This window comes from Chiroxiphia lanceolata, chromosome 7 (assembly GCF_009829145.1).
Source record: "Chiroxiphia lanceolata isolate bChiLan1 chromosome 7, bChiLan1.pri, whole genome shotgun sequence".
Lineage (NCBI taxonomy): Eukaryota > Metazoa > Chordata > Aves > Passeriformes > Pipridae > Chiroxiphia > Chiroxiphia lanceolata.
The window spans coordinates 33,403,607-33,428,149 of record NC_045643.1 but is presented as its reverse complement, the minus strand read 5'-3'; the positions used below and the strand labels follow the sequence as shown (position 1 = coordinate 33,428,149).

General features: G+C 40.3%; 1 protein-coding gene across 1 annotated transcript in view; it reads left to right on the top strand.

Annotated features, from left to right (window-relative positions):
• The first annotated feature begins 5,517 nt into the window (after positions 1–5,517).
• The window catches only part of DARS1 (aspartyl-tRNA synthetase 1), a 35,168-nt gene continuing 16,142 nt past the window's right edge, over positions 5,518–24,543 (top strand). The window contains exons 1-7 of the mRNA XM_032693385.1: positions 5,518–5,700; positions 6,680–6,737; positions 9,673–9,765; positions 14,115–14,217; positions 21,989–22,091; positions 23,329–23,409; positions 23,842–23,901. Of these exons, the coding sequence (XP_032549276.1) occupies positions 5,629–5,700; positions 6,680–6,737; positions 9,673–9,765; positions 14,115–14,217; positions 21,989–22,091; positions 23,329–23,409; positions 23,842–23,901 (570 nt within the window). The 5' untranslated portion in view covers positions 5,518–5,628. The remainder of the gene's footprint in view (positions 5,701–6,679; positions 6,738–9,672; positions 9,766–14,114; positions 14,218–21,988; positions 22,092–23,328; positions 23,410–23,841; positions 23,902–24,543) is intronic.

The window sequence follows — 24,543 nt, the reverse complement described above, 5'->3', positions numbered from 1 at the left end:
TCCTTAAAAGAAATCAGCCCAAAGCAGGTGCACTGAGCTGTCAGACCTTGAAATTTGTTTTGAAACCAACCACCTGTTAGTGTAATTGTGTAGCTGTTTTTCCTGGCTTATGGGATTTCAGTTCAGCTGTTGTTCTCATGCTAACGCTTATTTCCTCTAGGAATCAGTCTGTCCGTTTACACTACCCTACAAACTTCTCTGTGACTCTTCCCAGTCTGATCCAAGGAATACATGCACAACGTCTGCCAGAGCACCTTTGATCACTAGCACACTTTGTTTACAAAATAGCTCACGACTGCTGTAGGAAAATGTCTCAAAACCAGTACTGAACATCCTCTGTGACACATTTAATCGCTTAGATGACTCCTCTCTGCTTTTTGTTTGTTTCAGACGGCAACAAAGAACATTTACTCTTAATGGATGATCTCAAAGATCAGATTTACTGTTGGTGCCTGACTCACATTCTCCTGATAACAGAGCACTGTTCCTGCCGCTGAAACAAGGTCTGAGTCAGGATTCCCACTGAACCCTTCTGCTTCTAAGGGTTTATAACTTCACCACAAGTTGACTCTGGGTTAGGGGTTAGCAAAGATGCTCAGTGGAGCACTTACTCAATAAAATCTGAACGGAAAAAAATCTGCTTGCATGTCAGATAAGACTGTAAAAATTATCATCAGAAGGACAACGGCGGCCTAAGATGGTTTTTGTAGATGAGAAGTGGCACGTAAGAAAGAACAATGTGCTGGTGCTTAAGGGCCCAGGCAGAACTGCAGCCCCTTTATTCCGCAGTTTGCCGTTTTCAGCACCCTTTGGACATCAGCCACCCCCGAAAAAGAACGGGACACTTGGGTGAGAACAATAGCGGAGCTGTTCCCGAAGGCTCCCGCGCCAGCCAGTCCCGATCATCCGGCGGCTCCACACTGCCCTCCAGGGAGGGCCCCCACCAAAGTTACCGTGCTTCCCTCAGTTTCCCTCTGGCAGGACAGAATTCCTCGGGAGTGAACACATACAGCGAGTAAGAGAAATACAGCTGACACAAACACGAAAATATGCATATTTCATCACATAAAAAACAGTAAAAAAAAATTATAAAAATTAAATATTCCATGTGTTCTTATTCATGCACAGATAACTGCTATCCAAATGCCTTTTTCAAGCATCATATAAAGGAACCAATAAACAATTTATGGTTAATAGTTCAGAACTATTTGCAGCACTGTATGTGCGATGTGCACAGATATTGTGTAACAGATGATCACTGGGTGTAGGCATGATATGAAATGTGAGCTGTGTGCAGCCATGTAAAACAACTTTGGGACACACAAACTGTTGACAAGATATATCCTATTTAAATGTGTTGCCCATCCCTAACTGCAGAGCTCGTTGTCTCGTGTTTATCAGGAGGAACACCTTCAAAATGCTTTGAGAAACTTAATTGTTGTCATTGTCTGAACTTAAAAAGACTACACCTTTGTATAGAGTTCTGTCAAAAGAAATCCTGCTGCTTATCATAAGCACGTACTTCCCCAAAGTTCCTGTTTTTTTAGAAGTTTTATTAATTGCAAATGTTGTTTACTAGAGGAAAACCGTGACTGAAGCTCTAAAACAAAGAGAATAGTTGCAACTTTAATCCTTTCAATAAGCCTTTGTTTCCCATTGACTAAAAACTTCCTAAAGGAAGCAGAGCTGCGAAAATCCAGGAAGGAATTAGATTTGCCAAATTCTGCTCCTACTTGGATTTAGATGCAAAGGCTTTGTTACACTCCAGCATTGTACAAATGCTGGAGTGAAAAAAGAAGCATCAATTGCAGAAATGCATTTTTGCCAAGGTTGAAATTATTAATAGAACAGCTTTCTCTATCACAGAATGCACACTATGAACTTACATAACTTAGAAAATAAATAATATATTGATATCTTAGCTGCTGCTATTTTTTTTCAGGTTTTTTTTTTTTTTTCTTTTTGTTATCTAAGAGGAACTCGGACACTGGGCTGACAATCATACAAGAACCTACACAAGTAAACAAATATGGAAAGGGAAAAATCAAAGGCAACCTCTTAATTAAATTAAGCATGCTTTGCAGCATCCAAAATAAGAGAAATCTTCAAAATCCATTTCCATGACAACGAGTAATTGCACACGGAAAAGTGTGCTGTTGTGGCAATAAAGCTGAATTCCCTCAAGACCCTTCAGAGACACCACCAATTTGTTTTGTATTTTTTCCACATGCTCTTTTTAACTCTGTACCACTTCATGCTCTCCAGGTTTTAACTTGCCAAACATATAGAGATTAGGTAAATATATTCTGACTTATTCCATGGGTCAGAGGTCCTTTTAATTTCTTCTCCTAAAATAACTCCAAGGACAATTCCTATCTCCTTCCCACCAACATGGTGTATATTGCAACTGCTCATTTCTGGAAGATTAAAGAATATTTGAGCCACTCTGTTTGTAAGATGCTGTGTAAGGACAGATTGTGGAAGGTGCTGACTACCTTCATCTTCTTGTGGTTTCAATGGAAATGTTGTTCAGCATATTTAAGTAAAATCAGCTTGGTACAGCAACAAATGTCAAAGGTGTGGCCAAGCTTGGCTGGAATCAGAGTTTCAGTAGCCACCAGCAAGAGCTGTGGTCACCATCACACCCAGCCTGTGTGTGCTGCTGGCTCCCAGCACCTCAGAGGGGCTGGGCCTGAGCTTCAGCCTCAGCAGCAACTGATGCCTCCGGATTCCTAATGAGACAAATTTATGGCTCTGCTGTGGAAACACCCACACAACATTTGTAACATGAAACACCCAATTTTGGAACAGCTTTGGTTTAGGATATGACAAGTGCTAACGCCTAAATTTCGAGGATATATTGGATATCATTATTCACAGTGACTTAAAACTTCCTCTAAGATTTTCCTTCATACATCTCCTTCATAATAGAGATATGTGGAGCACACACCCCAAATCACCAAAAAGTGCTTTGATTAGATCAGATTGTAACCGGAGAAAGAAGTGAAGTGAAGAGGAAAAAAAGGGATTTCTCTGTTCCACTCTTGATCACAACAGTTGACAACCCCCTCCCTCCCTTTAAGGCAGAAAAGCCAATTTTAATTTAAACTACAAACTGTTGACCAGGCCTCAGCTTGGCTTTGCAATTCACTGTATGCCTGAGGGATAAATTATTTAGCATTAGCACATGGTATGTCATGTCTTGTTACTTAAGTGGGGTATGGCCTCCTTCCAGCTGCACCCCCGGGGCCGCGGGATTGGCTGCGGGTGATGTCACTTCCATGTGGTAATCCCGGGCCAGGGCCCGGGGGACAGCGCTGGCCACCCCCCCCCCCCGGCCCCTCCGCCCCCGGCTCTGCTGCTGCTTATCGCCCCCAGGTTCACTGCAGGTACTGCCCCCATCGCACGGCCTTCGGCAGCAGCGCAGTCAAACAGAAGGTGCGGCAGACGAGCTGCGTCGTCTGCACGTGGCGGTCTGTGCCCTTAACAGAAGGCTTGTTATCGATTTACTGATGGGGAGGTGGAAAAGAAATTTTTGCTGCAGGCCCAAAATAAATGGAGGTTTTTTAGGGGTTATTGTAATTATTCTTAAAATTAGCTAATTTTTCTATTTTCAGTGTATTACAGGTTTTTGCTCAAAAAAACCCCGTTTCTGCACTGCAAAACAAAGGGACTCTGGAAAAAACGACCTGAGAGCACAAACTCTGGAAAATGCTTCTCCTGAAAGTTGGGCAATGGAATAATTAGGCACAGTCCCCTTCAGAGGGCCGTATTTTGTTTTCAGTTAACACCCTCATTACATAAAAAGGGCTTTTTGCTTCAGAACCACCTTCAGCTTATTCGCCCCAGAGGAAATACTCGTGCTATTCACCACTGGAAGGCTCCAGCACAAAAACACGGGTTACAGGGCGTGTTTCTCCCGAGTTTCACAGCAAGAGCAGTAAAGTGCCAGGAATTGCAGAGCACTGTGTCACTGTGTCAGTGCAGATGGTACCGTCTGCTCCGTGGTGAGGCACAAGATTTGCATCTGTCTGTTAGTTCAGGTTCAGCAGCAGTTCTAAGTGACAGGTAAGAAAAGGTACAACTGTGAGAAATCCACGTGTGGTTACTGTTACATTAGCATTTATGTTCACTACACAACACCCTGCCATCAGAACGTGCTTTCTTGTGGTGAGGAATGAAAACTGACTGTGATTTGCCTTCTCTGCCACTGAATCTTAACTCTTTGCAAGAAGAGAAGAAAGGATTTTTTGAAAGTTGCGTGGTCTCGGGGTGAAGTGACAATTCCCTGAGACAGGGCCAGAAGGGGAACTTCTCAAGGGGATTCCCACGAGAAGAGGTGTTGAACCAGTGAAGTACAAAGTGCTGCAAAACAAACAACGGCAGGACAGGAAACGAAGAGCTCTAATCGATACCGCAAGAGGCATTAGTTAGTCAAATGTGAAAATTCAAAACTGCAATTTAAATCAGGACAGCCAACTCTTTCTCGCCCTGCACCAAATAAACAATCTATGAATCTATAGGACTCGACAGCTGCTTGCAGCTTTGATTTGTGTCATTTCAGAGCTGGCACCTGCAGCCAGCCCCGGCCTCAGAACTGCAGAGTTGCTTCAGGCACCCAGCTGGAGGGAAACACCTGCGTTTGCACTATTGCTCATCCTCCCCAAACTACCACTTGTAGCTAACTAATAAACAGCTAACTAATTATAAACAGCACAATGGGGCAAGGGGTCAGGAGACTGAACTGCTGCTGGGGTAAGCATGGGGAAGCCACGCTTGCTGGGGAGATACATCAGAAGTGCACTTTGGTTTGGTTCCACACACATTAGCTGGCCACCTCACAGTCCAACATGCTTATTTACACGCATATAAATATCTCCAGGGCAGGTGCCAAGAGGATGGTGCCAGACTCTTTGGTGGTGCCCACTGACAAGATGAGGAGCGATGGCCATAACTTAAAACTCGAGAAGTGTCACCCCAACATGAAGAACTTTGAGGGCGGCAGAGCACTGGAGCAGGCTGCCCAGGGACGGTGTGGAGTCTCCCTCTCTGGAGACATTCCAAACCCAGCTGTGTCACCTGCTCCAGGTGATCCTGCCTTGGCAGGGGGGGTTGGACTGGACCCCCTTCCCACCCTGAGGATTATGTGATTCTGTGATGTTACCTCAGGCCACACCGTGCCTGACTGCGAAGGAGGGCAAGCGAACACCAAACCCTCCCGCTGCGCTGCCTCAGCGCATCCCAGCCCCGCACACCTCCGCAGCGCCAGCATCGGCGCGGGGCTGGAGGCGCTGAGCCTCGTCGGGACGGCAGCGGCTCCATGAAAACGACCCTTTTGAATGAAAATGGGATCGGGAGGCGGCCAACAGCGGTGCCGGCGGGGCAGGACCACGACACCTCCCTGAGGGGAGCCCTGAGGGGAGCCCTGAGGGACCGCGGACAGCGCGCGCACACCGCTGAGCGGAGCACGCGCCGCCGGCAGCTCTCGCGATACTGCGGCCGGCGCCGGGCGGGGCGGGACGGCTGTTCTCGCGAGAGCCGGGCGCGCGGAAGCGGCGTGGCCGTGAGGGGCGAGAGACCGTGAGGGGCCGTGAGGGTCCGCCCGGGATCGTCCCGGCCGCCGCAGAGATGCCGAGCGCCGCCAGCCGCGGGCAGGGCCATGACCGCCGCCCGGAGAACGACGACTCGTCAGCGGCTGATGTGGGTCTCCGCAGGGAACGGGGCGGGCGCGATATGGAGGCTCCCCAGGGTGGGGTTTGGCCGGGCCCGGAGGCACGACTACCTTTGGCTTTACCCTGCCTATCCCCTCCACACACCTTCACCGGGCCCGGTCTGTGATTCCCTGAAGAGCTCAGCCCCTCCAGAAGCACCTGGGCTGCCTCTCCACAGCAGGGGCTCCTGCAGGTGCTTCTGTCCCGTGCGTGAGGATCACACAGCAGTAATGAAAGATTGTAGGCCAGTGTTTCTTCAGGGAAAAAAAAAAGTACTAATAATGAACATCAGTTCGTTTTGTGATGAAATCTGTTTCGCTTGTTGTTGGAAGGCCAAAAATGCATCAGCAGTAAGGAATTGTGAATGCTGGCGGCTTCTATAAAATCGTGAATGTGCCACAGTTTATCAAAAGCAGAGGAGCAAAGTCTGTCCAAATAAAGCATTTAGAACGAACTTTGGTTCGTATATTGAATAGAATGAAATAAATAATTCAAGGGTTTTTATTCTAAATGAAATGTTTGGTTGTGAGACCAGAACTGTGATATTTTTGGAGAAAAGGCCGTGTTGCCCTGTGTCCCACCTGTTTTGTTAACAGTCAGGCCTCACTGGGCTGTGACCATGGCATGTGATCTGGGTTTCTCTGTGTACCTGAATGTGGGAAAGAGATATTTAATGTATTTGCTTCTCTAGGACTCAATATTTTCAGGAGTAGGTTCTTTGTAGAGAAAGTCACACAAATTTCTGTGTAAGAGGTGATGATCCTCGTGCGTGTTTGAACTTGTGGGAGTTATTATTTTCTTTCCTGGCACAATTGTCTTCTCTCCCTTGTGTGTCTCATACGAGTCTAAACCACAGTTTCTTTAATATTACAGCTAATTATTTTGTATCCCCTCAGTTTACTCTGCAGTGATTTTGTTCATCTTTCTGTGTATGCTTCTTTGATGTGTGTTTCTTACCTCCATTTCAGGATTATGCTAAGGAAAGATATGGAGTATCACCAATGATACAATCCCAAGAGAAACCAGGTCAGTTGAAAACCGAAACAAGTACTTGCAAAAGAGAGGGAGGGTGGGGAAAGAAGGAAAAAAGAAGTTATGTACTTGATACCTTCAGTACTTCTTTGAGAAATCATTTACCAAACTTTTTCATTCAGATCCCACTGGTGTTCTTTCACTTTCTTTGAATACATTTGACACTTGTGAGATGCTTGAATTTGGAGTGCTATGTCCAGTTTTGGGCTCTCCAGTGCAAGGAAAACATTATCTCATCTCCCCTCCCTGGAAGTTGCTTTCATCTTCTACTGCTTTTGACTTCCAGGTTTTTTTTTTTAATCAAACTTACCTTCTCTTTTTCAACTTTATGGAATATTGCAAAGATGCTGGCACTCCACAGGGACAGCAGAAGTACTGATCAGTCTGTTCAAAATTCCGTGATGCAAGAGAAATTAACTTAGTTGACAGGCAGGGAATGGGGTCTGGAGGTGGAAAAGTGATTTGGTCTTATATATCCCACACAGCTTTTTAGGCTTTTATCCTCTCCTCTCATGTTTAGAAGAGGTCAGAGCTCTCAGAGCAAGATAAGGATATTTAATATGTTGAAAAGAAGAGATTGTGCTGTATGTTAAGGAAAGAAAAAATACAGCTTCCCCATAAAACATGACTCAAAATGGCAATGAAGGTGAGATAGCCTGAATACTGAATTGAGGCTGGAAGTGCAGTTTCAAACTTACAGAGTGTTGTGTTTAACTTTGTTTAAAATCTTTGTTCCGTCGTCTGCCGCAACTGTAGCGCGGTTTAAAACGTCTTTTATTTTTGCATTGAATTGTCTAGAAGTGTTTATGTGGCAAGAAGACAGAAAATGTGAGTGTAGCTTGCATTTGTGAAAGAACAAGTAGATCATAGTCTGAAGAATATGGTGGGAGGACCTTAAAAGTCAGAGCAAGAAGCTTCATTTTTATCATGAAAGAGATGAAAGTGAGCTGGAAGGAATTCCAGGTCAAATGATTTGTGAGAGTACCCTTTTTATGAAAAGTGAAACAATTTTTAATGAAACAATTTTTAATAATTCATAGCATACAACAGTTTTTGTGTTGACCATGTCTTGTTTACTCTTGGTGAAACATGGACTGTTATGTATCCAAATGACTTTTGAAAATATTTATCTAGTGCAGATGGGTCCTGAAACACTAAGGATCCATATAAAGTGTCATACCTAGAAAGTATTTTAAGTTTGCAACAATACAGTTTTAAGTTGACTGAGGTAATTTTTACTGAATATTGAACTCTTAGAAATACTGAAGGTTATGGGTTGTGATGGTTGCATCTTTCCTGTACTCTACACTGGTAGAGTTTGAATGTTAGAAGTTGCTGGAAAGTGATAGCATCTTTATTCCCCTTTCTCCTGCTCCAGTGCGCACACACACACACACACACACACACACTTTATTCATTTATTTGAGTTGATTTCTCATCACATTTCTGTCTTTGCTTCCATTCTGTCCATGGTTTTAATGTGTTTCTGTGAAGAAAGAGCTGCATTGCCCTGAGCCTGAGCTAATAAACATCTTCAGCCCCCTAAAATCCCGAGTGCAGAGTAATGGGCTTGCGGGGCAAGCTGTGACTGGCATTCAGAGACAGGAGGGAGTCCAGAAGAACAGATGGTAGCCTGGGGTAGGCAAACTTTGGAAAAGTTCTGGCGGGAAAAGTCTCCAGTGAAAGTGTCTGAGTAAATTTAGTGTTATTTTGAAATCAGGAGAAGTCTGTGAGGAAAGGTATGTCATAGAATCAGAGAATATCTCAGGTTGGAAGAGACCCATAAGGATCAGTATCTCCACTGAAGAATATTTTTGGCTCATAAGCAGTGTTTTTAACTGCAAGTGAGCAAGTGTAGCTGTTAGAACCGTTGAGGTTCTATCCACTGCTATCTATATCCTCTATTTGATTTCTGGATACTATAAAAAGTGTTTGAGAGCATGCAAAAAGGCATTTGACCAGAAAAATACAATTAGACAAGTACATTTCAAGAAACAGTGGCATGCAGCCAGCATATTGGCAGTTCATAATGGTTGTGTACAATTTTTAAAGTCCTGATTTATTTAAAAGTATTTTCCTTGATAATTTTTATTTTTTTTCATTTTTTACCCAAAATCTGACCTTCCTAAACCGTGCATTTCTGTTATTTAGCTTTCATGGGTACGTTGAATTTGAGGGGTTCTTTCTGATCAACTTTGGCTCTGACAGTGACAGTGATAGCAGTGCTTGATGAGGTTGTCAAACAGATTCTCTCTTAAAATTGGTATCCATTTTACACAGTAATACTCTTGTTGCTCCGAAACGCTGTCGTTTTTATCAAAATAAATTTTTGTTTTAATTTATAATGCACATTTATTTGTGGTTTCTTTCTCATATTTATTTTAAATAAATTGCTGCTCATTAATTCAAATTAATTTAAAGTTAATAATTATTTTATGGTGATATTCACCCTACTCACTTAGGGTAGGTACAGAGAACAGCCCTGCCACCTCTGAACCTTTACTTTGCTGGTTCAACCTGCCAACCCTCACGTTGCACAGTGGAGCAGGGCAGGCATCCCTTAGGTAGCAGAAATTCAGACTAATAGGTGCAGGTGGTGTAGTGAAGTCCTATCAGAAGCAGTGTAGTCACGCTGGGCTCTGCCATCCGTGAGCTGCAGTGAGTGTTGGGGTTGTTAAAGTGCAGCCTGACCCTGCTGTATAAGTCAAATTAAATTGAACCAAGTTAAAGCTCCTTGATCCCGTTCAAGTCACTGGGAAAGGAGATGGGATCTTGTGAGTTTTCAGTACATCGATTATGCTGTAGATACAAAAAGTAATGGTTTGGATTTATTTTAAATTTTGGCAGTGTATTTGAAGTTTAAAGTGAAAAACGTTTTGCTTCAAAAACGCCAGAACTTTTAACGTCTTTGTTTCTTTCTGTGACTCAGATAGAGTTTTGGTTCGCATTAAAGACTTGACATTGGAGAAGGCTGATCAAGAGGTTTGGGTTCGTGGCAGAATTCACACAAGCAGAGCTAAAGGTGAGATGCCTCCAGGGTTTTTAGTTTTATTTCCTTATATTGTTAGTGTAACCTGAATGTTTATTTGGGTTTCATGGCCTATGGTCTTGCATTCAAGAAGATTTTACCACCTGGTTACTCAGTGTTCTCTCAGTGTTCCCATGGACTGGTATTTTCTCTTTTTCCACTTCTCTTTTCCCAAGAGGTAAAAGGAAATTTTCTTTTCAGCAGTGAGGAAATCAGGTTATTACTGTTACATTGTAGTCAATGTGAGTTTTGGTTTTATCATGTTGCTAAATAATATGTGGACAATTGTAAATAATAGGAATTCAAAAATATTACAACCGTTCTCCTTCGATGCTAACAGTTGTAAGATAAACCAGTTTTAAGCTTCTACAGTAAAATGTACTTTTATTATAAGTGTACCAGTTGTCAGACAGGTCATATTTATTCTGCTGCATATCAGTATCTTCACCATACCTTTTCTTTGGCAGGAAACAAAAATCTATGTTAAAATTTCAGTTTTACTTTCAGTTACTGGTATCTGATTATATCAATTTGAACTTCAAAGAAGAGGCATCATCTTTCTTTACCTAGACAAAGGGAAAATCCTTTCCTGGGTTCTCAGTAGTGTGGGCTGTCATACTTGGCTGTCTGACAGACATATTTCTTCCCTGGAATCAGAAGTTCTCTCTGGAGACCAGGTTGCCATATGCAAACCTAAATAGGCTTTGGCCTTTGCAGTTGACACCAGATGCTGACAACTGTTGTACTGGTTTCAGTTATGTTTGGCAGCTCTGTAGTCTTTCCAAGAATTGAAAGAAAAGAGCATAAAGAAATTACCTTCCCGAGCGAAACAACAGTGATCTTAAAATTGGGAATGATGCAAATTAGGGGCAAGGATCCAGTACAGAATATGGTCACAGATTCATTTCTCTTTTAGAGTCTTCATTTTCTTAAAAAATGTCCCACTTCATGAGTGTCTGTGCTGCAGTCAGTTAAAATAAGGAACTGCATTACTGTATTACATTGATCTGTGGTATCCTGCATGGTAGATGCATTTACTTCAATCCCAATGACATCTCTGTAACGTGGCAGGACTAACTTCCAAGAACCTGGTTGTCATCCTTCACCTTTGACCTCAGGAAAGGTTTTGATGAAATAACACTACTTATTTTCAAAACTCTTTAACACAGCCTGAAGAATGAAAGAAAAAGGAGCTGATCGTGGGCATGAATGTTCTGAATTTATTGGTTGTGTCCCTTGTTCCCTCTCGGTCTGACAGCAGAGAACAATTCTGACATTCAGGGAGTGCTGCTAGGGAATGCCATATGCTTGTTTACTTAAGCTTTGGGGGGAAAGAATCTTACAAGAAAAGCAAATGTTTAAGGGTAAAAAGTAATATTAGCCTTTCCCACACACATCATGGCACTATTCCTACCATTATGGAAAAGAAAGCCTTGCAGGAAACAGGAAAATGTTACGCAAAAATAGCTTTAGTTTTTCGTAGAAACTTGAATTTGACTCCTAAATAACCAATATACATACCCTTTATTTAACCCTGTCTAGTTCTGACCAATAAACCAAAAAAATGAATGGGAACAACTGCAGATTCCAGCTGTCTCATATAGCAAGTCACTCCTGAAGTCTGATGGAAATGAACTGAAGGATGTGTAAAGAATGGGGTGTTGGGAATTTCCGTGGCTTGTACTAAAATTGAAGTGCTTGGGGCCCTGTGGTTCTTATCGTAGATTAAATAAATGTTATTTCTGGCCTTATTTTAAAGCCACCCTAAGCTACTGGTTACGTTTATCATGGAAAAGCCTTTGGGAAATTGGTCTGGGCTTGGCCAGGCAGCTGCACTTGTGCAGGATGTTAGGCCTGAACTCGGTTTGGGTTTATGAGTGCAAAGGTTTATTAAACATCTGAAAATAAGAATCCCACCAAGACCAATTTAAATACTTGACCAAATTTTATAATCAACTGTATAAAGTTTTCTCTTTGCTGGCAAATGTCTGACACCAGCAATATATTAATTTATATGACCAAACAGTTTTTACTCTTTATACACATTCCTTCCTTAACGTCGTTTTCTTTCATAAGGTCTCAGGTGGTTTGGTGCTTTTATCCAAGAAAAACAATGGATTTCTGCTTGGTTTTATGTGCTTACTTTTGATGGAATTCTCCACGTGGTGTCTTCTCTTATTTGTTCAGTGACTAAACATTCCTTGCATTATAGTGTGTCAGAGCTTTTTAACCAAATTTCTTTTGAAACTTTTCTCTTTTTTTAGGGCTTCTTGTGGGACATGGTTTTGGTTTGTTTTATGGAAACTTAGAGTAGTTTACTGTTGAATGTGAGCAATGCTGGTCTTATACTTTCCACTTAAAGACCATGTAAGTATTTTAAAACACAGAGAGAACATCCCATAATCCCAGTTTTTTATCACTCGGATGCTTCCTTTGTCCCAGCTCTTGATCTGGAAGGGTATCTAAGCATGAGCTAGATTTGATTATGGCTTGTTTTTTTGGTACTTGGTTTTGAACGCCTTCAGCTCTTTTGGGAAAAGTTCTGTTTCCTCCTGCAGTCTTTGTAACTGGGATGTTTTAACTGGTGCTGTCAGTGAGGTCTGTTTGATCACTTATCTGCTGTATGATTAGAAATGGTTGAGTTCTGCAAAACATCCTCTTTGCTAATGAAAACCGCTACTGTTGCTCACGACAAACAGATTTGAGTCCTTTTATAATGCAGATATTGATCAGGCTTCCAGTGCTGGGGATTAAGTGCAACTGCCAGAGAGTTTTGGATGAGGCTCTGAGCAAGCTGGTCTAGTTGAAGATGTTCCTGCTCCTCGCAGGGGGGTTGGACTGGATGGCCTTTAAAGGTCCCTTCCACCCAAACTATTCTATGATCCTGTGGTTTCAGGTTCCTCCATTATTTCACTATTTTATCCTTAAATATTTGCTACTTGAGTGACATTGTAGCTGTCTTCAGCTGTGGATTTTTTGTTTGAACACCTCTGGAGTACAGAACTAGTTGTGCTCTGTTTTCTGAAAATTAGTAACTAATTTAGTTGCATTTTTGTTTGTCATATGACAAGATTAATTATTTCCAATAATTATAATGTTAATATTTAATAATATTTTGTACTAGTTTTGTATGTTTACTTTTATTTCCGTGAGAGCATGTGTCATGTGTTCTGTGTTCCTCTTCTGATACTGTTTAAATTCTCTGTAGCTGTGTCAGGAATGGCAGTTGCATAATTACAAATGAAAACAGCAACAGGCTTTTTAGTGTCAGTTTTCCAGTAATGTGGATGTTGATTTATTGTTTTAGAGTCTAAGTCAACAATAACTGGGAAGTAGCTGTGTATAACAAAGCTTTTGACTTCTTCCTATTCTCACCATTTCAATGGAAATGTTACAATGTTCTGAGTCAGAGGGATAAAGCTAAAGGGATATTGGTGCATTTGTCAGATACTGGTACAACAATGAAATGTTTGTTGTTAATGGCTCTCTCTAGGAAGAAATATTTAAAATCAACATATTTCCTTTAATCTAAGTTAAGGAATAAATGACTATTAGAGATGTGAGAAGAAATATGAAATGTTTATAACTGTCAGCTAAACAGATTAGAAAGAGCTTTGATGACTTGGAAATACCCATTTTAAAAGTCAACAAAATGCATTATGTTCTTTGTAAATTGTTATTAATTTCTATTAACTTCTTTTTCCCTAAGATGTTCATGATTAAATTGCTCTTACAGGAATTTTTAATTGGGTCTTTTAGGTTCTTATTCACTAGAATCAATACTCCTTTTGTACCCCTTCATTCTGAATGTGTGGTGTATTATTGTTGGTTTAGTCCCTGCAGTGCAAAATCAAGCCTGTTTCTCTCAGAGCAGCTTTGTAAAGTCAACTCTACAGCTTCAATTTGAGAAGATGAGAAAAAACTTCTTTAAAAATAAATTAGACTTGAAGTAGTTGTGAGCAAAGAAACAAGGAAAAGTGTGATTTATTTCTTGCAGTTGAAGAAAAATAGTTTCTTTGAAAGTCACTATTTGTTGTTTTCCTTTTGTCTAAATATTATTTATCTTGGAAGACTTATTGTTATTTTCAGGAAAAAAGTCCATTCACGTGTTTATAGATGTAAGGCAGAATTATTTATCTGAGGGGGTGTGTACATGCAGAGCTGAGTAGTTTGATGGAGCTTTTTGGGGGGGTGGGTGGGGGTGGTGATGATGAGCTAAACACAGACACACACACTCTTTAAAGCTCAGCCTAATATTTAAGTGGCAAAGCATTTTTTCTCATTCACAGAGAGCTGGAGTAACTTGTCCTTAATACACCTGTGTTGTTTCCCTTTGTGTTCAGGGAAGCAGTGCTTCTTAGTCCTGCGTCAGCAGCAGTTCAACATCCAGGCTCTCGTGGCTGTGGGACAGCATGCGAGCAAGCAGATGGTAAAGTTTGCTGCCAAGTAAGTAAGCAATTATATCCTGTTGTCAGAGTAAACAATGGTGGGAACCAGGACTCCCAGGGGTCGGGACCATTTTCACACATTAACATCAATGCTTCGTTTGTTTTAAAATGTAGTTATTTAAATTGTCAGCTCTCTATTGCCTTGAATACATTACACTGACAAAAGGTAAAATAGAGAACAGGCTTGAAATTCATTCTGAACTGCTGAAGCAGCAGTCTCTCGCCACAGACAACCTACATTTATTTCCAAGCTGGCTAACAAAAAGTCTGGCAAGCTGAGCTTAGTGGGACACTTCATTTTGTGTGTGGTGCTGCTGTGTGTCTGCACATGTTCAGGGTTTTTCTTCTACAAGATGTGCAGTGTAGCAATACATCTTATACTTAGAACTGGTGTGAAGGAGTCCCACGTTGCAAGTGGCTTACTGAGTTGAAGAAATTAAAAGTAGCTTCTGTGCACTGCATTAATCTTATTTACACCTTATTTTTGGCACTAGAATGTTTAGTGAGGGATTTAAGTTAATTTTTCAAAAGTTGGGGGAGGAGCACTAATAGACTTGCCAATTAAAAGTGTTTGCTGCAGCAACTTGAATTCAGTTATTTGGTTCATTTTGTTCCTGAAGATAAAAGATGGTTTTTCTGTTTGCCTAAGGTTGTGCTTTCAGGTTGCCCAGTAATAAACATGCCTGCATGATAGATGTGTTTTATAGCAGAACTTTTAATCATGTATATCTACTTGTTCACAAATAGAAATGTGGCTCAGTTTGGTGCAATAATGTTTAACATGTGGCACTTGAGTTGCTTCTGTGTAGCTCTTGGCACTACTCTCATGCCTGGGAAGGGAGCCCCCACTAATTAACTGCAAAAGGGCTACAGCCTTCAACCTTCAATATGTCAGGAGAGGAAGGATTTGTTATAGTACAGGCCTCCAGAAGCCAAGCTAAGAAGGTTGGGATAATGCTTCTGCTGAGGGGGTTCAAGGCAACGGGAAAACAGACCCAGCAGTGTTTGTTGTTTGGCCGTGCTTAGTGCTGGCAGTGCCAGTGTGAAACATGCTGTTTACAGGTGTTTGTGAGCCAAAGTGAAGTGTTCAGTTTCTTCATGAAATGGTTTATTCTCTCCACCACTTAGAATCCTTGAAAAGAATTAAGTGTATAATTTACTTGTTCCCTAATTCATCTCCCTCCAACCTACCAATAGTCTGCCTGTACTCTCTTGGCGAACTTGTGCTGCAGAGCAGCCGAACAACCCTTAGAGCTGTGATCTCACTCTCCTATTCTCCAGTTCTCTCCAATATCTGTTTTTCAGTTTTCTTTGTGATTCTTTGCTCCACAGCAGAATTTCTTACATTTCATGAGTGGCAGAGCTCAGTGGGTAGGAGCTCATGAGAAGGAAGTTGGTCCTTACTCTTTTCTTCCATGTGCTGACTGACACTTATAAACCTTCCGTGATGTTTTTTGTGATTCACTGCTCTTTTTTTACTTGGTTAGTTTTCTGCCAGGTTAGTGATTTACACTAGGTTATGGAGATCCAGTGCTAACAAGGAATGGTAAATGGTGGATTAGGGTATCTGAAAGAGTCATGGGCAAAGCTCCTTTCTCTCATGGCAGCAGAGGGCTGTTGAATCAGTCAGAACCTCATCCTTAGTTCTTCCCAACTCCTGTAATCTCTCCACTTTTCTGGACAGGACAGACCTGAATTCCTTTGGGTAGCCAGACTCGTGATGTTTGTAAACTGTGTTTTGACTTTTCATTCTGCTCCCTTTTGTGACAGCATTTGCTGGTTGAATCCTGGTACTTCAGCCTCTCTTAATTTACAGCATTCATGTTTTACTCGTTATTTGTGGTTCTGAAATGCTTGCATGCTCATCATCACATTCTTTGAATGGTGTAACTTTCCCTGTCACAACCCTCTGAGTTCTCTTTGGGGGTTTGGTTTTGTTAACACCATCAGTGCAGCCATCTTCTCATGAATCCTTCCCACCCACAGACCTATTTTATTCATATCCTGCCATGCTCTCACTTTTTCCAGATCTCCCACAATTCTGTCTGATGTTCCCACTGCAGCTGCTTCTTGTCCTTCAGAGGCTGCTGCTGTTCCCTGGCTCCTGAGGGCACGTGGGGTCACTGTGTCACAGCACCTGAGGCAGAGTCCAGTACGTGCCTGTCCTCAGTCACTTCCCAGCCGGATTTCACCTGCTCTGGAATGCTGCCATTATTTTTAACAGATGTCTAAAAATAGCAGTCCTGTTTCCCTGCCTTTCTCAGTGTCTCTTTTCATCATCTCATTTCCTGCACATTAAGTGAGCAAATACACATTTATTGATGAAAACATCACTTAAATACCTTAAATTTCAGTAGATTTTTCAACTTTTTCACTGGTAGTACATAATTTATGTTTTTCACGTGCTACTTTCTCATATTTTGATTGTGTTCACGACCTCCTTTAAAATAATTTGTGAAATTCTGGATCTTGTGTTTTTAATGAGAGTTCATTAAATAATGAACATTTCTTGTACAAATTTTCATAAATGATAAACAAACCAGTTCCTCTTTTAGATATTGGCACATGGAAACCAAGAACTTTCATAACCTCCTGTGATCAGCAACATTCATATACTAATTATCTCCATTATCATAAGAATGTAAGTTCTTTTTAGTGAAAGGTACTTAACACTCGTTTAGCTCAGATTTCACAGAAATTTCTGTGAGTTTAACTATGGAAAGTTTCTAGTTGAACTTTCAAGATGTTCTTGGCCAACAGCACAGAGCCACTGGAGATCCTGGATTGGCAGCTGTGGAATTGTTCTTATGTCTTTGATCAGAAAAGCCAATCCAGCCTGGTCCTGCACGGGATGTTGTGTAAGGGAAAGAGTTCATTGTCTCCTTCTGGCAGCAGAGGTGCCAAGTGGAGCAATTAGTAATTTATCAACCTGCTTTTTCCAGCAAGTGTGGGGTGTGGTTGGTTTTGGTTTTCTTTCTCTTTTTCTATATCAGCATCGAGCCTTTCCTGCCACCCCACTGCCAGAGCCACGTGAGATGATAGAGCAGTTGGCAGAGGTGGTTAACAGATTCTAATTTAGCTGCCCAAATGTGTCCTTGCAGAGGAAGTAACTTGATGGCTCTTTATAGGAGAGAATAAAAATACAGGAAAGAGAATAAAAATGGAAGGGGGGAAAAAAAGGGTAAACCTCTATGAAAATAATGCACAGTGTAGAAAAATAGACATGAGTTTTTAGCTGGATAATTTAGTAAAACCAGGAAAACTGCTGGATACTGCAGCATGTTTTCTTTATGCATTTGTGTTCAATTTTTATGTCAGTGGTTTGGAAGAAGATGTCAGATTGCAGTTGTTAAGTTTGCTGGTGACACAGAAATTGGACTGGTAAAGTAGATGCTCAGGAGTGTAGAGTAACCAGGGCTCATTTAGAATAATCACTTTGATGCTCTTCAGTGGGAATTTGTACCTTTGTGATCATTACATCAGATTTGGTGTCTATTCAGGATTTATATGCAGCAAAGTACAGAGAGAAATGTGAGATGGTGATGGATAACTGACCTGACAGCAGCCCATGCAGTTCTTATTTACTGTGCTGGGAGATCTCTGGAGTTTTGAAAAAGAGAAATAAAATGCCATTAATGTAATATGTGCCAGTCATTAGACCATTTCTGGAATACTTAGTCCACTTTTGTTGTCTTTGTGTCTGAATGTGTGTCAAATTGGAAAAGGTTGATGGTGAAGTTGCAAGATAAAATGATCTACACTCAGGCAAATCTGCTTTTCTGTGAGACTAAAGAAAACTATTTAATCCTAGGGAAATTAGTAATTTAAATCCTAGTCTGATGGTACCTATACAAGAAGATTTTCTGCCAATGGAGGGTTCTTAAGTCACAGATACAAAGGTGTGACAGGTTGCAGTGAATAGAGGATGAAGTTGGGGAAATGCAGAAGGGAAATAAAGTGGAGTTTTTTCAGTAAAAGTTATTAAAAATGCATGGTGGATTTTGTTACTTAAAATCTTTAAAAGCAGACAGGCTTCTTTTTTCCCAGAAGATAGTGGGGTTCAACCAAGTGTTAGAATGTTGGTATAAGAAACAGATTATTATATTTTTAGAATGAAGAGAATAAGGTGTGTTTACCTGACCTTCAGGAGTACAATGTCAGTTTTCAGGGGGCTTCATGGATACTTGCTCTGTTTGTGCAGGCAGGATCACAGTTGCTCTCATTGAGTACAGGATGTTTATACTCTCAACTCATTTTTAAAAGTAAACTCCATTGCCTTCAGCTTTCACTGACAGTCACATAAAGTATCATTGATTATTATATTTTATGACAATTATTTAATACTTTTAGATTTAATAATGTATTAATATAGTAATTAATGCAGAGTGCTTACAGATGTAAAACCAAGAAAATGCCTGAATAGGTATAGACACTACAGATGAATTAAAACATTTTCTACTTAAAATCTATAAATAACCAAGTTTTTTCCTATTCTTCAGACTTTTGATCAAGAAAATGTTTATTGTTCTTCACCTCAGCACAGGGTTCAGCTTGCAACACAAAGCTGTTGGTGAAAGATGTTGCCATACAGGCTGCAAGGATGCAATCCTGTGGTTGAAAGAGAAAGTCTTGGCTAATAGACATGCACATAATTAAGAGGGACATAAAAAGGCATCTAGTGGACACTTTAGTAATTATAGTCTTGATTTTTTGGACCATTACATGTAAAGTAGTTTACTATACAGAGAAATTTTTTAGCATTGGACTTCATAAATCTCTTACTCAAGCAACTTCTTTAAATATTAAACAATGTAAAGATGTCATCTTTCTTAATGATGCATTTATTTATTAATTTATTATTAAACTAATTGAGTTTCTAGTCCTTGCTAATATTAATTACAGGTATAAATATTGTTGTCTTCTTTGGGAATGGTAACTTTGTCATGCTTTTCTGCTACTTGTTCACTTTTTTTGGTGTGTTTGGGGGTTTTTTTGTTCCCCAGGGGAATTTTATCAGAAATCACCCAGATGACTTGGTCCTGCTGCTGTGGAAAACAAATTTACTGGCATTTCCTTAAAACTTCTTGTTTCTTGTTGTAACTTGACCTGAAATTACCATTTCAGTAACATTATTGGAATTACCTGTTGGGATCAAAGCAGCACCTTCTGGGTTTCTGTAGTTTATGTTTGATGCACTTTGTTAGGGACTTCTGATTTTTGCAGCTCTAGATCTTGCTGAGTTCAAACAGAACTCAAAACAACAGCTTTTATTTCCATTCCTGATTAAATCTGTAGTTTTAAGGAGAAAAAGCATATTTTTTATTTATCAAATGAAAGTTAGAGGAGATGATGAATGTTTGTGAGTACAAAGATGGTCATATGCAGCAGAAACCTTCATAGTGCTTTTGTGCCCAAGCATATTGGATACAGGGATTCACATAGTTTAATTTAGCAGTTAAAATTATGGCAAACGTAACTACTAAGGAATGCTACAGTTTTAAAGTATGGTCCAGATGAAGAAACACATTTTATTTGCAACTGCAGTTTAGAGAGAGAAAGCTCATTTTATCATACATGCAGATAAGTTCTGTTATGCAAGTTTGCAAAGCAATATTGCAGTTACAATGTGTAACAGTGATGTAAAAGTCAGTGTCTTCCTGTGCTTTTAAGCTGATACCATTTTGGATGTCTTGAATTCCTTGCATGTTCTGATCAAAGCTCTGTAAGGACTTCACTCACACCAGTTCTCAGCCATGGGATCAGTAATCTGATTGTGAATCCATCATACAACACTTTTCTATTTAACTATTTTTTTTTTTTTTTGCAACGCAAAGAATTTCCTTCAGTAAATTTAAAACGTTATTTGCACTTATTAGTGGGAGGGCTTTTATTCAGCAGATTAGAAACTTACATTTTCGGTGAAGACACTGCTCTTCATGTCATTAGTGGTGTTTTCTGGACATTTGCCAAAGTGTTGACATGGAAAACGAAGCTGGGAAAAATAGACAGAAGAGAATTGTTTGGGGAAAAAAGTTCACAGGAGAGTAAAACTTTTATTCTTTTAAACATTCGCGTGTTTGAAAAGCAGAGGGGATTTATAGTTACACTTATGACAGTTTCAGCATCATTTGTTCTCTGTGCATTTCTTATCACATTCTCTTGCATCCAAAGCACTGTGTTGGTTCCACAGTCTTTTTAAGGAGTTTTAAATGGTCATTTGTAAGAGAGTGTACTTCCAAGCACTTGGTGTCATTTCAGTTATCCTTTCTTGAATTTGTGGCCTCTGCTAAAATGATGGAGATGAATGGAGGCTCACCCGTAACTGAGTGAATTCTGATTTAAAACCAGCTCTCAACCTCTGCTTTGGACAAATTTAGTCGTGATTTGAGCAACTGTTTTAAAGTGTAGATGTACCAGAAGCACACACTACTCACGAGTTTTATACAGTAGATAGAATTACCTAATGGTTAAGAAAGTCAAGCATATGAATCACCATGGTCTATAACTTTTAGAGCAGCTACCAGTGAGTTCTATCACCTGAAAGTATTACCATCAAAGAAACAGTGTAATCAATTAAAATGCTCAAATTTGGCTTTTTTTTTTTAAGTTATTCAGAGTTTACTTACAGTGCCACCGTTCAGTTTTGAGACTTTTAATGCTTGAATTTTCTACTGTTACTTCAATGTCATCAGATTTTTCAAGACTTTTATCATCTTTACTCAAAGTAAAAGAAGCACCAGCCTTGTGAACTTGAGGATTGTTAATGGCTCTTTGCTTTGCTGAGACCAGCAGTGACCAGCTTGTCCAGTGACATCCTCGCTCACCTCTTATTATTTGCAGTTAAATTGTGGGCCTGATACTTCCCTGCTGTCTGAGGATTTGGGTGCTCAAGTGATGTTCATGAAGTGCTTTTCAGCCTTCTCAAGGAGGCCTGAGGAGTGAAAGATGAGTTGTAACATTTTTTTGTAAGAAGGGAAGAAATATTTTCTGATATTTGGCCTTTTGTAAGCCTGTTAGCAAAGAGACAGAGTGAAAATATATTTCCAGTGAGGGTGAGAGTATCTGTAGAAAATTACTGGTTTAAATTCCAGTACCTTAAATATGTAAATAAAAACCTCATACAATTTTTTTTTCTCACCTCTGACTCTTGAGGCTTTTGTTACTGTTTGCTTATAGCAGACATGCTTTATGTCATATCTTCGGAAGACTTTCTGGAGGGTATGTGGTGTTTTAATGTACTATTAGTGACTGGTAGTGGAGAGCAATTAGGATGTCCCCTGTCGCCAAAAATTGACTTAGAAGCATCTTGCAGCTCTCAGTAACAAGTCTGTAGTTTAAACAAGCTGGAGCAGTTTTGATTTTCCCCTCTAGTTCTAGGACTTCCCTTCAGTTTGTTGTTTAGCTGAGGAAGGCACATCTTTCAGATAATTGCATCAGCTGACACATGCAAGAGTGTCCCTGGCCTAGAAAAAGAGCTCTGTGACTGTCAGTTTGTGTATTCACACACAAAGAACGGGACAGCACTGAGCTTAATCATCATTCTTTCCCTCCCAAGTCCTCCATCCCAGCTTGAATTCATTGTGGCTGGGAATATTTTAGCAAAGTCCTTCATTACTTGCTTATTATTTATATAAAAGTAACTTCACCAAGGTCCTTAACTCTGTTGTTTTCAGCAGTCCATGCAGTACCTGAACGTGCTGGTGCCCAGTGCTGAGGCTGCTGCGGTGCCATGGAATTCAGTAACCCTTCTGTCCTCTCTTTATTGGCAGCATCACCAAGGAGAGCATTGTGGATGTGGAAGGTGTTGTGAGGAAAGCGTTTCAGAAAGTTGGAGGTTGTACTCAGCAAGATGTTGAGCTTCATGTTCAAAGGGTAAATGTTTGAGCAAATGGAGCACTGGTTAATTGTTTGATAAATTATCTGTTGAGATTGACTCTCTGCATATATTAACTTTGTCAGTAAGGAATCCCATGCCAGAGAAATAAACTCCTTTAAACTACAAATTTCAGTGTATCTTATGTAAACACTAAACATTTCTGGGTTTAAGTTATTTGGGTTTTATATTTTCCTATTTTTATCTGCCATTTGAATTGCAGTATAAAGTAAAATAAAGTATCTACCTAGAACAATTTGGGTACAAAAGCTTGTAATTCTTATTTCTGATTCTTCACTGAAGCAGATACTGGACTAAAGTCTGCTTCTTTTTAAGTGCAAGTCAGCAGTTTCTTCTTTATCAGAGTTACAATCTTCCCCTCAATACAATGGAGTGAAATACAGAATTCAGGGCAGAAATAAACTCTCACTGGCTTAACAGTATGGGAGCTTTTGAAATCTAAAATTCCTGGAGCTCGTGCTGTAGGGGTGGAGGAAGTGCAACTTTATAATTTGTTTAAATAGAAAGCATATTTAAACCTTTATGTAATATCCTTTCCTTCTAAAGGTTTTTAAGCAAACTCTGCCTGCAATACAGCTGAAACACAGCAGCCTCAGGGCTAGAGTACAATGGCTATTATAGCAGTAAGGTAAATTTTAGCATTGGGGAAAACCTACAGATTGTGAAAAAACATGTTTTAATATGTGTGCAGGTTATCATACACTTGATTTTTCTTAAAGAACATCAAATTCCCTGCTCTTGTAACTAGGCTGTAAGGCAGGGCAAGCTGTTTTTCATTCTCTGATTGTATTTTAGGTGTCTCATAAATTTTTCAACCTGAAATAGCTCTTTCAGATCTAATCAGATGATAAGTAAATAATACATTAACAACAAGAAGAACAGGGCGATCCTGCTGGAATCAGAACCTAAAACTCGGTGAAGTCTCCTAATTTCAGAGCTGGCATTGATGCCAAGAGCCTTGTCCCTCAGGCAGTATGTGCTTGCTAAACTTGGTGCTTCTCAGAAGAAAAAAGGATATTTTTAATCTTTCAAAAGGAAAGCAAGAACTAAGCATTTCCAGTATTGTCATGAGAATGCCCCCGTGTATCTCCAGTACTTGAATAAAATCACAGCCTATGCAAACAGTGTTTCAGGTCTGTGCCAGAAATACCCCTTTGTCAGCGCCAGCTCCCATGGAGCAGAGCCTCAGCTATTTCTGTGCTCTCTCGCTTTCAGATCTATGTGATCAGCTCAGCTGAGCCCCGCCTGCCCCTGCAGCTGGATGATGCTGTGCGGCCAGAGGTGGAAGGAGAGGAGGTGAAACCTTGGCATCCTCAAGTGCCTTTTATTGTCTTTGTAGCTGATCAAAAGCATGAAAGCGGCTTCCTTAATGTGGTGATTTTGGGGGTTTGTTGGGCTTGCATTTTATTTCCTTTATGTTATCCAGAGCTGTGTCCAACATCTCTATAGCTCTGATAGAGAACTGCAGCAGAAGGTCAAAACCAGAGGGTTTCCAGTCTTGCATGTGTTTCTGCTGGGTCCTCATAGTTGGGTTCCTCTGTGACCTCTGGGAGAAGTTGCACCTTTACCTTTGCTATGCTACCAGTGCTATATGTTTTTTCTAGAATGATCTAGAAATTCTGCTGAACTTAGAAGTAACCCTAATTTTTCTCCGTTAATTTTGTTTTGTTGGAGTATTGTTTATTTTTTGGATGTGTATTCACTGTGTGTTTTTGCACAACTGTTCAGGATGGAAGAGCTACTGTAAACCAAGATACAAGACTGGACAACAGAATCATCGATCTGAGGGTAAGGAACATGCTGTGCTGCTTGCTTGCCTGCAAGTGTTTATTCTTCACATTTCTAATCCATGAAGCGAGAAGACTCATGGATTTGATGGAAGTGTTTTGTTGGCCAGAAGAAAAATAAACAAGATGTTTTTGTGAGTGGTATTGTGAAAACACAGGGTTTTTGAATCCTACATGTTCACCTTTCCTGACATTAATTAAAGAACAGGTATTAGAGGTTTGAAGGAGAACATTTAGTATTTGACATGTGGCCATGTACAACAGGGCTTTTATTTACAAAAGTCAAAGGTGACTGAAAAGGGACAATTTAGAGACAGCATATTTTCTTGGATGTAGTCTTTGATACCCAAAACCTGTGAAGAGCTCGCTTTTGAGGTATAAGATGGAAGTTTAAGTGCCATAGAGGTGCTGTAATGCATGTCCTGGCAGTGAAATTGTGCCAGGCCACAATACCAATCTCATGCTCTTTGTTTCTTCCACATTCATGTATTTTCCTTTTATTTTTTTGAAACACCTTTCTTCATCCAGGTCATAGAGGCAGAGCCTTCTCTGAATTCATAGAGCTCCCAAATATTTACTCTTTTTGACCGGCCACAAAAGAACATCTACTAAATTACTTACAGAATTTTGATTCTTTTTTGAT